Here is a 14951-nt window from a genome sequence, read left to right on the forward strand (position 1 = left end):
TCGGGTAAGGAGAATCATGTGCTAACAGCTGTCTAAATGACTCGGGTAAAGTTTGCAGCAAGCTTGTTGTTTTTGTCTGCTTCCACTTGTCTTTGCACTAGGATGATGTCGGCGTAAATGTGCAGTCATAATCGTTGTGTTCCCACTAGTGCTCTCAGCATTAATCTCGTTAAAATTACGTTAACGCCATAATGCGGTAAATCTCCCTTAACAAGTTACCGCGGATCGCCCCGTGCGTGGGGCTGGACGGCATCAACACGTTAACAAGCTAACTGCGCTAACGCACTAGTTCCCACAAATTGAGCATTGCGTGGCACATCCGACATACTGTTTTACTTTTGTCCATGATGCGCTTAATATCAGGGTCATGCTTCACATGAAAACCAAGATAGTTCCAAACGCCAGATCTGAATGAGGGTGGGGGAGGTTAAATTTCGTGTCACGTTGAGGCAGTTGCCATGTTGCAACGAGCTTAGCTTCTGTCTTGCTAGCCCCCCCCCCCCCCCCCCCCACACACACACACACACACACACACACACACACACACACACACACGAGATAGCATCGTCAGAAGAAAAGTTGATAAAATCAATTAAAAATTTTGTAATGTTCGATACATATGCGTACCGAACCGAAAGCACTGTATCGAACGGTTCAATATCGATACGAATATTGTTGCACCCCTAATATATACATACATACACACACACACACACACACGTATGTATGTATGTATGTATGTATGTATGTATGTATGTATGTATGTATGTAGGGTGAGGGAGGGCCTTCTCTCATCCCAACTGGCCAAAGAAGGAAAAACAAAAAGAACAAAAGACATGCTGTTGAAGAAAGCCAGAGATTAACAATAGCTAATGATTTTAAATGCAGAGAGCTGTATAAACACATAGACGAATACGATGACCTAGAAATAGTTTAGTTTTCCACATGACACTGATGAGAGAAACAAACTGAAAATATAAAAAGAGGTTTAAACTGATTACATATTTAGAAGCTTCTAATTGATGATAAGTTTGTAACAAAATAATAAACAGAAATTAAATCAAAACCTTCAAATGACAGAAACACTGGAAAACCTTGAGCAGGTATAAATGTAAATCTTTATTAACATAGATGAAGAAATTTGGATTTACAAAGATTCACTGGAGGAAATGTTAAATGAAAGGGGTTAGAAAGGTTCAGGATCAGAGAAGAAATATGAGTCTGTAACTACACAAATTTTTACTTTTACACAATTTTGCTCCGTAAGCTGTAAAATTCAACATTTTATACAAAAAGAGAATAATAAGTAATGTCAACCAAAGTGGTTGTAGCTGAACAATGAGCCAGATTATTAATAGTCTATAATTCACAGAACAACAATTATACTGTAACAGCTGATCTTTAGTTTTTCTTACAACCAGCCGCTGAACATGAAGCTAAAAAACAAAACGTGCATATATTCTGAGATAATATCATATAAATTCATTTATGTTTGTAACACAGTTTGACTTTGTGTCAGTAAATCTCATGAACAACATGAAGATGAATAAACTGTAGTTCAGGTTCACTGACAGACAGCACAGACACACACTGTTGGTCTGAGTCTGAACATGATGATCATCAGAGAAATGAGAAAGAAATCCAAACTCTGAGTGTTTGACGTCTATGATGTTTATTGGTTGATGATCTTAAGTCTGAAGAGGTTGTCCGCTCTGTTGTTCAGCAGAACGCTCATTTGAACCTTGAGACTGTTTTCTTCTTGTTGCTGCTGTTGTTGGTGTTTCTTTTCAAAAACCAACAACAGTAGCAGCAACAAGAAGCACAGCAGGAACTACCAGACCAGCTTTCAGTCCACCAGATCCTCCTTTCTGAGCTGCAGGTGAGAAACAGGTGTGAGGTGTCAGGTAGGTGATGAGTGAAGAACAGAACAGAATCCATTTCCTCTTCAAACTGCTGTCAGACATTATCTACTGCACTCTGATCACATAACTCAGACCAGCTGCTTTCTACAAAGTCTCATCAACAACATCTTTAGAAACAAACATCAACAACCAGGAAGCAGCTTCACCTCTGATCACACACTCAACTCTACTCACTCACCTGGAGGAACAACACGTGGAGGGTCAATTTTAACAGGTTTATTGTCTTTGTGTGCTCCTGATGAGAAAAAGGCATGAAAAAAAATTTATTTTCAATGATCCCAAGTAAGCCATCACAAGATTGGTTCAGATCTCTAGACTCGTATATTTCTAAATTCCTTTGGAAAGATAAACCCCCGCATATCAGCTTAAAAACCAAAAGGACCAAGGATAAAGGAGGACTAGATCGGACTAACTTTAATCACTACTTTTTAGCCAACAGGCTTCAGTTCATCTCTAAATGGTTAAAACACACCTACTTAGATGAACCCCGGATAGATGTACACGGTGGGCCATTTATATGGATACACCGTAATAACATGGGAATGGTTGGTGATATTAAAGTCCTGTTTGTGGCACATTAGTATATGTAAGGGGGCAAACTCCTCAAGATGGGTGGTGACCATGGTAGCCATTACGGTGTTTCCATATAAATAGCCCAGCCTGTAGAACAGGCACTATGTAATAATCTAGAAATTTCAGACCTAACATTTATCAGCTCAAACATCAAACGACATGAATGCTTTAAAAGCATCAACATCAGCTCTTCTCTAACAGCATGGTGGGAGTTTTTAAAAATAACAGTCTTGGCCCTTGCCCTGGTGGGTTCCAGAGTGTGGGGATGCCTACTGGGGTCAGCTGAGTCCCTCTTCCTGCTCCACCACACCCACACATACGCAGGGCTTGGGGTGCAGGTGTGTCACCAGGGTGCAGGGGAGGCACTCCCCCTCTGTCCCCTTCTGGCTGCCTGTGCCTCAATTTTATTCCGTAACCTAGACATCCACATTACTCATACTCTCATAACACATACAAATAGGGCCTTGGGGCATGGGTACGTTACACAGTGTCCAGAGGATGGTCTGTGTATTCAAACCCACCTCTGGTGCTGGTGCCCTACCCTCAATTTTAAATGCATATAGACACTGATGGAGGAGCCGTGCTGCTCTCTGGCAAGAAGCACCATGCCCTCCTGTGTTTTAAATGCACTTTAGAACAGCACGCAGCAACACTACATATGAACGGGCGGAGGAAGGTTTGGGGTCTTCACTCACCCCCGTTTTGTTCACCGTTGGGGCTGGGAGGAGGTGCTGGCCGTCAGATTGGGGTCTGGGATGCAGGGCCTCCCTGCTACTGCCGATAAGGAGGCGGTCTGCTTTCCTCCACCCCAGACAGAAGGGTTACATCTCCTGGGTCTGGGTACAGTTTGCCCCCCTGGGGCAAACTGTACCCGGACCTGGGATATAGGGTATGTTTGCGGAGTGTGAATGTGTGTAAAGTGTCTATTTGTGTCTGTCTCCATTGGGTGAGTGCCGAGTATTTGGTTTTGTATATTCGGGTGGGAATGCATGTTTGTGTCTCCGTGCACCTGTTCGTCTATGTCAGCTTGGGTCTTAGACTTCACTGGGAACATCTCAGGCTCTCCGAGGTATGGAGGCCTATCTTCCCTCACCACACTCCCTGCCAGTGGCTGATGCCCTCAGACGTTGGTGTGTTGGTGGTTCTTGGTGTCTGGGGCTGGGCACTCATGTATGTACCGACTCACTCCAGGTGACCGATTGGCTGTCCCTGGCGCCTGTGGCCCGTCTGAGCCCCTTCAGGGGGGTGGGGTGCCCTCAGGCCTCTGGGCCTGAGGCCCGGTCCTCTGGTAGAGCTGGCTGCTGGCAGAGCCCGCGGACACGTCACTGCAACCCCCTCTCGCCTCCTCTCCTTTGCATGCTGGGTGACGTCTCGTTTGGGGCTCTCCGCAGCTCTTCCCAGGAGGGTGGCACGGTTGCCACCCTGGTGGTCCTCCTTGGGTCCTCGTATTCTGGGGTCTCTGGATGTCCATGGCCTGGATCTCCTCCATAAGTGCTTCATGACCTCAGGGGACGGGGCTATGGCTCCCCACACTCCCTAGCAGATCGGGGTGGCTGTAGCTCAGGTGGCAGAGCCACTAACCAGAGGGTCAGTGGTTCAATCCCAGGCTGCTCTAGTCTGCATGCCAAGATACTAACCCCATGTTGCTCTCCGATGCATCCATTGGAGTGTGAATGTGTATGGATGGTAGACTACTTAGCACTTAAAAACTCAGAAAAAAGTGCTTGTGTGATTGGGTGAATGAGATGTATAAAGTGCTTTGAGTGCTCAGACAGAGTAGAAAAGCACTATATAAGAGCCAGTCATGGACATGGAGAAACCTTTTGAATACAAGCGTGCTGATCCACACAGGTGTGCACACGGGTGTTCACAGACACAAGCTACACCGTTTTTGGCTGCTACCTCAAAGCACATTGTGCGCTGTCGACCTCTGTCTATTGTGTACTGCATAATAACATGTAATATTTAGTATCTACTGTTATCTACTGTTAGGTAGTATATTGTGATGGTGTTGTATTTATTATCTTGCTCTTTTCTCTTCTTTTTTTTCTTATCCCCATACAGGTGATCTAAGTGTTTTGGGGGTTTTCTTTTTCTTTCTCTCCCTCTCTTTCTTTCATTCTTTCTCCCTGTTCTATCCCCCAGTCATGTCTGTCCCGTCTGTAACAACCGAAAATAAAATAAAATAAATACATAATTATAATAAAGGTCAATCAAATGGACCAATATGGCAAGGCCATGATGATCCACTTGGCAAAGTAAATCCGCTTGGCATCTTTCTTGGCCTTCAGACAACAATTCTGATGACTATAGATCCAAACGGGACAAGCAAAAAAAAAAAAAAAAAAAAAATCCAACAACAACAACAGGTGTGAGGTGTCAGCTGTCAGGTAGGTGATGAGTGAAGAACAGAACAGAATCCATTTCCTCTTCAAACTGCTGTCAGACATTATCTACTGCACTCTGATCACATCACTCAGACCAGCTGCTTTCTACAAAGTCTCATCAACAACATCTTTAGAAACAAACATCAACAACCAGGAAGCAGCTTCACCTCTGATCACACACACACTCAACTCTACTCACTCACCTGGAGGAACAACATGGAGGTAGAAGACACTGACGGGTTTAGTGTCCTTGCGGTTTTTTCCTTCCATGTTGACACGACACTCGTATGTTCCAGTGTCACCAATTGTCACATCCTTCAGAATCAAAGACGCGTCTCCATCCATCATCTGTCTGTTCTGCAGATCCGCCCGGTTCCTAACAGATGGATGCTGGTGATCTGGTTTGAATTGGCCATTCTGGTACAAATAGACATTCTTATCTCCCAGGTCAGGTTTGCTCCATTCTAAAGTATTGATGTTGTTGTTTGGAGCTTGACATGTCAGAGTGACGTCCTGTCCAGATTCAGCTGTGATCAATTTCAGGTCTGAAAGAGGAAACAACACAGAGCAGAGAGGTTAAAGGTTAAAGGTCAAAGTGTCGCGGTCAGTGGGGGCAGACTGTGTGGAGGGTGTTTGAAGTACCCAGGTGCGGACACAGACGAAGGAGGCAAAACTTTAACTAAACTCAAAGTGAGCCAAACATAAACTAAGGCAATGACCTAAACAAAGAGCCTAAACTGGGAAACAACTAAAGACTAAGACAAACTAAGACTCGGACTATAACTGTAACTATGAGCTATGAACATGACATGAAAAAGCTATGAAAACATGAAAGGATCTGATTATTATGAACATGACCAGTAAAAGAATCTGAAATCATGACGTGTAGCTAGAGTGACAGGAATGGTAACAGATGATGCAACACAGACTGAATGAAACACAGAGACTAAATACCCACAGGGATGAGCAGGGGAAGTGGAAACACATGAGCAAGAACAGCTGACACACATGAACCTAATGACAGGACAGGGGCAGTGAAACTAAATACAATGAACAAAGAACACCAGACTCTTTCGAAATAAAACAGGAAACATGGAGACATAGACATGACACAAACTTGACAATAAGGACCACACAGACATAGACGCATGGACCAGGGAGACAGTACAGGGGGAGATGACAGAAACAACTAAGAAAAAAAGGACTAAACTGCAACCTAGAAATTAACTAGATGAGCTAAACTAGAACACAAATGAATACAAAAGATACATAAAAACTCAAACACTGGGTCGCACGACCCAGTACCGTGACACAAAGTACAATTATGATCAGAATGATTTAGTTTAAATATTTTGTTTATTTCCTTTAACATTTGAGTTTTTAGTCATGTTGGATTTAATGAACCTCTGAACATCCACCAAGTTACCTGTGACCGACTGAGGGGGAATTTTAGCCTCATGATAAACATGCAAAGTGTCAGAAACTACAAGATGTTAGCTTCCACACAACAAAAACATGTGCTGATAATAAGTGAACATAATGTGTGAGAGAAAGAAGCCTCACGTCATGTTTACACACACTGAAACAATGTACAAGAAATTAATAATAATATTAATAATAATATTTTGGTTAGTAACATGTAAACCACCTTTTGTTTATTCGTCTTTATCTCAGAGACAGACAGATTTGTGCCTTACAATTAAAGCTTACAGCAAACACGAAGATGCTGACAAACATCAAAGTGGAGCAGAGTGACGCAGTTAGCAGAGATGCTGCTGATCTGACTCTTAAGCTATAGAAACCTCTTTTTTTCCATTTAAACTCGACTCAATTCATGGTTTAACTTGAGGTTTAAATAAAGGTGAAAATCACAGATTACGGTAACAGATATATCAACTGGCTCTGATCCCCCGACTTTGTCCTAAGGGACAGCAGGCTGATTAAAAAAAAAGGGCGCAGCACCATAAAGAGACGATTAAAAGTGTTTCTACACGCTGCTGTTCTTTAACCAGCTGCACAGAATAAAATCACGTTCTGACAACTGAATGTAATATTCAGAAAATACAAGAGAAAGTCTTATTAGACTCTTAATGACTCCACCCAGTCTCTGCACACACGGACAAACTGAACCAGTATGAAAATAACTCTACTGAACACTGTTTATCTCACAGGAAAATATCATTTAATTTATAACAATTTAAATTATAAAACCTCACCTGCAGATACAAACACAAAGACGCTGAAACACAGCAGAGTCCCGCAGAGTGTCGCAGTTACAGGAGACATGTCTGTGTTCTCGAGTTCTGCTGATCTGACTCTTTGTTTTTTCTAGATGTCTGAGTCTTCTGGAATTTTCACTGTATAAACGTGCTCATAAAAAAATTTAGTGAAAAATGATACTGATCTGAGAACCGTCATAAAGGCGGTCTCAACTACACTTTGAGCAGTGTTTCAAAATCACTGCACTTTAGAAGTGTTGAAACATCCTAACCCAGATCGCAAAATCACATTAAATTAATGTTGATTCTTTAACAGGATTATCATTATGGTCAAGATTTAAATCTCAGTCTTCAAATAAATGTTGATTCATTCTTAAAATACTTATTAAAGCTGACAGTGGGTAATGACATTGTTAACATTAATTTAAAGTTATCCTGTTGTGAGTGAAGCAGCGGTTTTTGATACGGACAACGCGGACGGGGGCGGCATCACGGGCATCAGCAAAAGATTTTTTATTTTTTTATTTTTACTGGTACTCATGCTGCCCCGACGTCAAGCCAGCGCATATTGGGAATGGCACAGGCGCCGATCGGTTTTCTATCGCCCAATTGCTGGGAGTAAGGGCGCCCTCCGTTTGCGAGGTGCGCAAGGGCTGGGCGGCGGAGGATTCACTGGCTGGCTGAAGCGGCATCTAATAACCAACTCGCTAAATTAAAAAACTTAAAACAAACGAACAAACACGAAAACAACAGACATTATGATACGGACTTATAATTTGCACCGATGCAAGGGCGTAGATTTGGTTTTGGCATTGGTGGGGACGGATGATTCAACCACTGAACCCTGCCCTGTTTCTTTTTTTTTCCCTTTTTGTCTTTGCTTCTTGATAAAAAAAAAAAAAAGGGGGGAGAAATATACTTGCTTACATAGCTGGACTGGCATACCGGGCATTTTCCCGGTATGCCCGATACCGGCCCGATGGGCCGCTCGTGATTTTTCGTTTTTATGGGCCGATGGGGTTTTATTTCTTTTATTTTTTCAACGGTAAATGTCATTTGGCATTTTGTACAAATGTAGGCTGATAATAAATACATGATATCATTTCATTCATTTCAAAGGTTTATTTGCATGACGCACAAACAGACACAATTGAAAGGTACAAATGTGCATGACACGAATTCAAACGTGGTGCAGATGTGTGTCACAGGTTGATCTGGCTGTGGGCTGTGGCACTTGGCCAGAGGTGGCGCTGGTTGACTCGAGTCCATGTTAGTGCACAAAGTAAACAGCACGCTGTAGTTGTGAAGCAAAAACGCTGAATTCGGAGAAATAAACCGTGCGAGGGGAACGATAACGACGACAAGAGTCTCCCGATCGTTTACTCTTGCTGTCCTGTGAACAACATCGGCGTGGTGTTACTTGTTTACTGTTTTCGCGATCGCGTCGCGCATGAGGATATCACCAGGTAAACTCGCCACATTTTAAACATTTTGTTGTTCAACAGCATCACGACTGACGGAGTGTGTTTGAGACAACCTCACAAGTGTCACAGGTGACAAATTTGGCGTTTTTTTGCTGGTTTGTCGGTAGCAGCTCCTGAAACGCAAGTCTGCCACACATCTGTTCGACCAACGCCAGTTGATCTAAACGCCAGTAGATCTGGAACACCGGCTCAGATATTTGAAGTTCACACAGCTACATTCTCTCCTGAAAATATGTTAAACGTCTATTTTGCGACCCAGAAACAGTAATGAGAGTAATATTAAAACTAAGTAGCTGCAGTAGTAGCAGCTATTGTTGGAAACTGGAATTGGCTGCGCCAATCTGAGATATGGGTTTTCAATTTTGTTGTCCGGGTGGAAAAACGGGGGAAATTGGGGAGAATGGTGGCTCCGGGAGATTTTCGGGAGCGGCACTGAAATTCGGGATTCTCCTGGAAAAATCGGGAGGGTTGGCATGTACGGCCTAGCATAGCCTGTAACGTTATTATGACGGACACATTTTATGAGTGAACTTGGCTTTAAGTGAGTTACAGGTTTCTTTGAAAAATACTTTGTTATATCCAGGTTCTTCCTTTGTGCTGCCATCCTCCTCTCCTCCTCACAGCGCAGGCTTGCCGCTGCTACAACTAAACAGAGCTCCCTGATAGGCACAGCCAATCACATTGGCCATATTTGTCACATGACGTAGGACTTCAGTAGAGAACGTAATTTAACTCTTTCTGCACCGCTGGGCGAATGAGACGTTGACAGATAGATTTTTTTCTTTCTATCGGTTTTGTTTTTCTTTACTCGAAGAGATCAAATTATTGGTGGGGACATGTGCCTTCCGTCCATGCCAAATCTACGCCCTTGGCCAGCAGTTTATCTCAGCTAACGAGAGGAGAAGGCATGTGTTTGGCTCCTTCACATAGTGGACATTGAGTTGTTGTGTGGGGCACCAGTAGTCCATGTCTGTTGCTGTAACAGTAGTTCATGTTTAGAATAAAAAATCCCAGCTCACTGATTTGATCGGGGCTATAGTGCCTAAAATGTTGCATAGTTTTGCTGAGAGATCTTTTACTTTGTGGTGATCTTAGATGAGTAGTTTTATGGAAAAAAACCAGCAGGTCATTCAGTGTTCCCTTAGTGCTAATGTATCAGATATGTTGGTGTACTATAACTGAAGTAATGTTGTTAAGTCCTTAAAGTCATATTCTTTTATTCTCATGACTGTATTTGAAGCGGTTTTTATTTTTGTATGATACCTGATTTATATGGAATATGGCTGAAGTAAACTAAAGCCTAAAATACTTCGTCATTTGTTTAATAGTAATTTAACATTATATAATTCACATATAAAACTATGAATTGTAATTTTAAATGGTTTAAAAGCATGTAGAATAACATATGTAAGCAAGTATATTTCTCCCTTTTTTTTTTTTATCAAGAAGCAAAGACAAAAAGGGGAAAAAAAGAAACAGGGCAGGGTTCAGTGGTTGAATCATCCGTCCCCACCAATGCCAAAACCAAATCTACGCCCTTGCGCACACACACACACACAAAATGCATAAATGAACAGCTCTTTTTGCTTGTGATCTTTGCAACGAAAAATACTTTCTGTTTTGTCCTTTCTATTCTATCTCAGTTATCATTATTCTATTCTTCTATTCTAGGACTCATTTAAAGCAACTCTTATATGGGGAAACTTGTTTGCACCCTGGAAAAACACATTGTTTTTAAATTAGACTTCTGGGTTATTACTTCACAATTTTCCGTTACTACCACAAACTAATACGAAAAGTTATTTTCTCAAACAGGCAGTGGATCTGGACCAGTAAACAGCAGGCTCATTTTAGTCATGGAAATCATTTAACAACCAGGAGATGCCCCCTGCTGGCCACTAGAAATTATGCAGTTTTAAGACAATGTTTGAGTGCCCTGACACCTCTCAGCTTCCATAGCCATCCTTTGTGGATGAAGACCCAATAAAAACACAAGAAGTGAGCCTTATTTTGAATCTTGGAGACAGTTTATTGCCATCATGTTGTCTGCAGGTAGAGCCTGAGATTGGTTCCTGATACAAACAAAACAACAAAAGACAACCCAACACATACAGAGAGAAAAAACAACAATAACAAAAAAGCAACTGAGGGGGTCTGGGCCAACAGGAAGAGGGCTACACTATGATGTCATCATATCCATATCCGTGTTTCGAGTTCTGAAGCGACACTGCGCCGTAATGTCACAGATTCTGAGGTCATGATTAGAGCAGAGGTGCAGGGAATGGGCACAGCCTGTCAGTGAGGGGAGTTCTACAATGTTCTGGAATTCTGCCGAGTCATGGCTGCCATGGCAACACCCCACCCCCTCTAAGTCCCTCCCCCATTCCACCTCAAAAAACAACAAAACTAACCAAAGAAAAAGAATAATGACTAAAATCAGCTTTATGAAGTAAAACAAACTTTACTGTTTGATTCTAAATTAACCCACAAACACACACAAACAGACGCTCAACACACACACACACACTCTAACTCAACGGTTTGTGTGAGGGCAAAGAAACTCCCTTTAGCAGCATCCACAATAACCAAATATTAATGACACGTATAACTTTAGGATAATTATATTAATAAGTGAAGATGACTGATGACATCATAAACCAAAGGTCAAACATGGAGGTTGGTTAAAATACGCAGTACATGATGTAATACACAAAGGAAAAACAAACAGCCAATCAGAGGCCCAAGCTGGAAATGAAAAAAACAAATCTAAAAAATAAAAATAAAAAAAACATTTTCCCATCAGGCCCGGCAGTGGCAGCAGGATTAGCGATTGTCCTGTGATTGACCAATTCCAGAGATTCTGCTGACATCATGCTTCTCAGGCCAATTGCAATCACTTCTTTTGTTTTCATCACAATTATTGTCATCGTCATGGCGCTGACTCCCTCCTGCAGCGGGAAGGAGCACTGCCATTGGTTGGATCTAACCTTTTTATGAAAAAGCCTTAAAAGTCACAGAGCTCATAGTTGCTCCACTTGTTAACTCCCACAATCCTCTGCTTTGAGTGGGTGGAGTGTGCGCAGTATCGCCAACTCTCCCAGCTCCTCCTGGCAGTAAACTTGTCTTCATTAATTCAGTGCGAATAAAACGCACATAGGGTGCTGCGTTCGCTGGGACGCAGGAAGCTGGAAATTTGTGAACACAACACCAGCAAAAGTATGTGTGTGCAAATGTCATGTTTGAAAAACGAGAAGAAATTAAAAGCAACCTGAAACAGGTGGAGGCCACAATTTCCAGGATCCTGACGTGCCAGGAAGGCAGCAGTGAATTTTCCCATCCTTTTTGAATTGGACATAAAGTAAAAAGTGTCGCGTCCTTACAGCACGAATCTCGTATCACACCCGACATGCTGTAGTGTCTGTTACTTCTTCAAAAAAAAAAAAAAAGCTTACTGTATATCAGCTTCTTCTTCTCTTCCTCAAAACCTTCTGCTTCTCAATACATCTCCCAGAATTCCTTCCTTATCCAGCCCTACATAAACTAATCCATCCCTTCAGGATTCTGTCTCAAAGCTCCCACATTTCCCACCTTGGGGCATCATCATGTGTTACGCATCACTTGCATTTCCCACGATTGCCAGAGACGGTGAACTTACCGTCAGCACGTTTCATGTGTTTAAAATCAGATTTAACACTTCAAATATACACACACAGCTCTTAAAAACAAACATCTGACAGATAAGACAAGCGCACCACCTACTCCTCTTCCTCTCTGCACCTCCTCTTCCTCAGGGGGGCATCTGCACTCGCCTTTCTCACCTGCTTCTCCATTTTTGGAACTCTGCGTGTTTTAGCGTTTTTACAAAAGCCACATTGGCACTTATTGTTCCTGCACTGATGCTTTTACCCTGACTAGGAGGCGCCACACAGCCGCTTTCTTTGGTTTGTAGCACTCAGCGATGCTGCATTCAAATCACATGGGAGAAGATGTAAATACAAGTTTCAAGCTTCAATCAAAAACAGATCACAGGTGGTAAATATGACAGGAAAAAAAGGCAACATTATCAGTGTGTTTTTCAAAGAATTAAATATTGAGAAAATGTACTCACATGTAATATATATGTTTCTGCATATTTTTTTCTCAAATTTAAATCAATATTTAAGTTGTTGAACTGTATACTTTTTTTTTTGGTTTGCAGCAGATGCTAAATACAAGCACAGTGGGCTCTATTGTATTTATGATTAAATAAACGAGTAAAAATAAACTTCATTTTAATATTAATCACCATTTGGGAACTGCTCCAGATTAAACTCTTAATCATCAGTTTGAGGGTTGAAGTGAGTTAAACAAGCTGTACAATCTGTAATTCCCATGGAACTTGAATGCAGCGTAGGCTAGGCTAAGCTCACAATTTCACCTACTCTTCACTTGCTAACACTAAAAAAAAAACAAAAACAAAACTCTTCTAACCCAGAAACACCGCCCTACTAACAAACATACTTGATCTTTAAAAAGAAAATTAGCTTCACCAGCAGACACGTTGGCTTTAAGGCACCTTGTTAACACGATGATCGACACCCGAACACCAGCCATCGGTGAAATTTAAAAAATAAAAAAAGGCTAAATTACTACGTGATCAAAGTCTGACAGAACAACATAACAGATAAAATAAAATAAAACAAATTCAAAATCACTTTTTGCACGTCAGTGTCGCTAACAGCTCACCTTTGCTAATTCAAGCTTCACACACACACACAAGCACAAACACACGCAGCAGGACAGAGGATACAGGGTGTGTAAAAGTGCTCAATTGCACACACGCGCGCACACTCTCAGCCGATTCTCTACAGCATCAGGATCGCCCTGTGTCCCGCAGCCAATCAGGAGTCTCCGTATTCAGGAGGTCAGAGGTCAGATCGGCGTCTCCTTGTTGTTGTTTTTGAGGTCCGGTGCGCTGAACTGCCGCCTCATCCTGGGCGGAGTGTTGAAGCTCCACGCCCCCGGCGGTGGCATAATGCCAAGTAGCATGTCAGCAGGAAGGGGTGGAGCCCCTGAGCGCGGCAGGCTGTGGTAATGGGGGTGAGGGTGAGGTCCAGGCTGGAATGGTGCATTGTGGGGGTTGTAGTAGGGATGGTGGTGGTGGAACTGATGGTGCTGGCGTTGATTATAATGGAAGCCTCCATCTCTGTCTCTGTCCCTGTCTCTGCTTCCTCCTCTGCCTCCTCCTCCTCTCTCCCCACCTGGCCCAGGTCGAAATCCCCTCCTCTGTCTTGGTCACCCCTGGTGGCCACCATTGCCACCACTGCTGAAGTGCTGGTCATTGTCGTAGCTCCCGTTCCCCTGTGGCGAGCTGTCCAGGGAGTTGCGGCGGTAACGACGCTGCTGGTTTTGGTTGTTGCCCTGGTTGTTTTAGTGATAGCCACCCTGGTTGCCCTGGTTACGCTGCTGCCAGGCGCGATGAGGACTTGGGGTGCGCATGCGAGGGGGCTAAGCTGGGAAGGGGAGGGGCAAGAGACCAGGCAGTTGACCTTGTGGGGGAGGTGGAGGTGAGGGAGAACCTTTAGCTTCTCCTCCTCCATTCTCCTTCTGCTCAACACCATCACCTCCTCCTCCCTCCCCCAGACCGAGAGCTTGCAGAGCGGCACTGGCGGGTCCCCATGACAGCCGATGGGCAGGGTTACTCTTAAAGGGAAACTTGAGCTTGCATTCCTGCGGAGGGATGAAGCGTTCTGACCTGGAGCTGGGGGAGGAGTAAAGTTAGGGACAGAGCACAGACTGTAAATTAAAGATGGTCACAGCATAAGCAACCGACTCGACTAAGTACAGATAAACAATCATTTGAAGGGTTTATTGATGACGATCGTTTGCAGTGACTTCTATTGGAACCCTCGCCATCACGGTATGGCCACACCCCCGAGCTCACCTTGGCTTTGGTTCTGTCCTCGCAGCTTCTTGGTGATGTTCTGCTGCTGCAGGTTCAGGAGGCGCTGCTGCTCCTTTTTCATCCAGCGGGGGCGTCCTCTCCTGAATGCCGGGTCCTCCTCCATCAGCCGCTGAACTCTGACCTCTGGGTGGCTAGGGCATTCATCATCCCCGTCCCTATCTCCATATCTCTCTCTCTCTGAGGGGACTCGCCTCCCTCGCCGTTCAAGTCGTCGTCCTGGAAACAAGTCAAACAACGGTTAACTCTGGTGGTGATGGGTTGAAGGGGCGGGACAGGAGGTGCGAACATACCTGAAGAGGTATGACGCTCTCCATCTTGATCATTCTGTCTCTCAGAGCTTTGATCTCCTCGTCCTTCATGTTGTTCTGCAGCTTCACCTCCTGCAGGAGTCGCACACATTTGGCTCTGCTCCTCTAGCGCCT

General features: G+C 43.5%; 1 protein-coding gene and 1 pseudogene across 2 annotated transcripts in view; both read right to left on the reverse strand.

Annotated features, from left to right (window-relative positions):
• Positions 1 to 1099: 1099 nt before the first annotated feature.
• Positions 1100 to 7239, reverse strand: LOC147336884 (programmed cell death 1 ligand 1-like). The gene is made up of 4 exons (XM_086285672.1): positions 7099 to 7239; positions 5086 to 5427; positions 2101 to 2157; positions 1100 to 1873 (listed from the first exon to the last, which is right to left on the reverse strand). Exons 1-4 carry the CDS (start codon positions 7166 to 7168, stop codon positions 1788 to 1790), a joined length of 555 nt encoding a protein of 184 aa, XP_086141798.1. The 5' UTR covers positions 7169 to 7239; the 3' UTR covers positions 1100 to 1787.
• A 3351-nt stretch (positions 7240 to 10590) lies between these two features.
• The window catches only part of LOC147336885 (kinesin-like protein KIF1C), a 28208-nt pseudogene continuing 23847 nt past the window's right edge, over positions 10591 to 14951 (reverse strand). Inside the window, exons 20-22 of the transcript XR_015128332.1 lie at positions 14820 to 14909; positions 14472 to 14745; positions 10591 to 14319 (exon numbers count right to left, since the gene is read on the reverse strand). The product of XR_015128332.1 is annotated as a kinesin-like protein KIF1C (transcript). The remainder of the gene's footprint in view (positions 14320 to 14471; positions 14746 to 14819; positions 14910 to 14951) is intronic.

The sequence above is a fragment of the Aulonocara sp. 'chitande type north' Nkhata Bay genome, linkage group LG3, assembly GCF_057382095.1.
Source record: "Aulonocara sp. 'chitande type north' Nkhata Bay isolate Kocher_YH1m ecotype deep benthic linkage group LG3, A_spYH_male_GT1.1, whole genome shotgun sequence".
Lineage (NCBI taxonomy): Eukaryota > Metazoa > Chordata > Actinopteri > Cichliformes > Cichlidae > Aulonocara > Aulonocara sp. 'chitande type north' Nkhata Bay.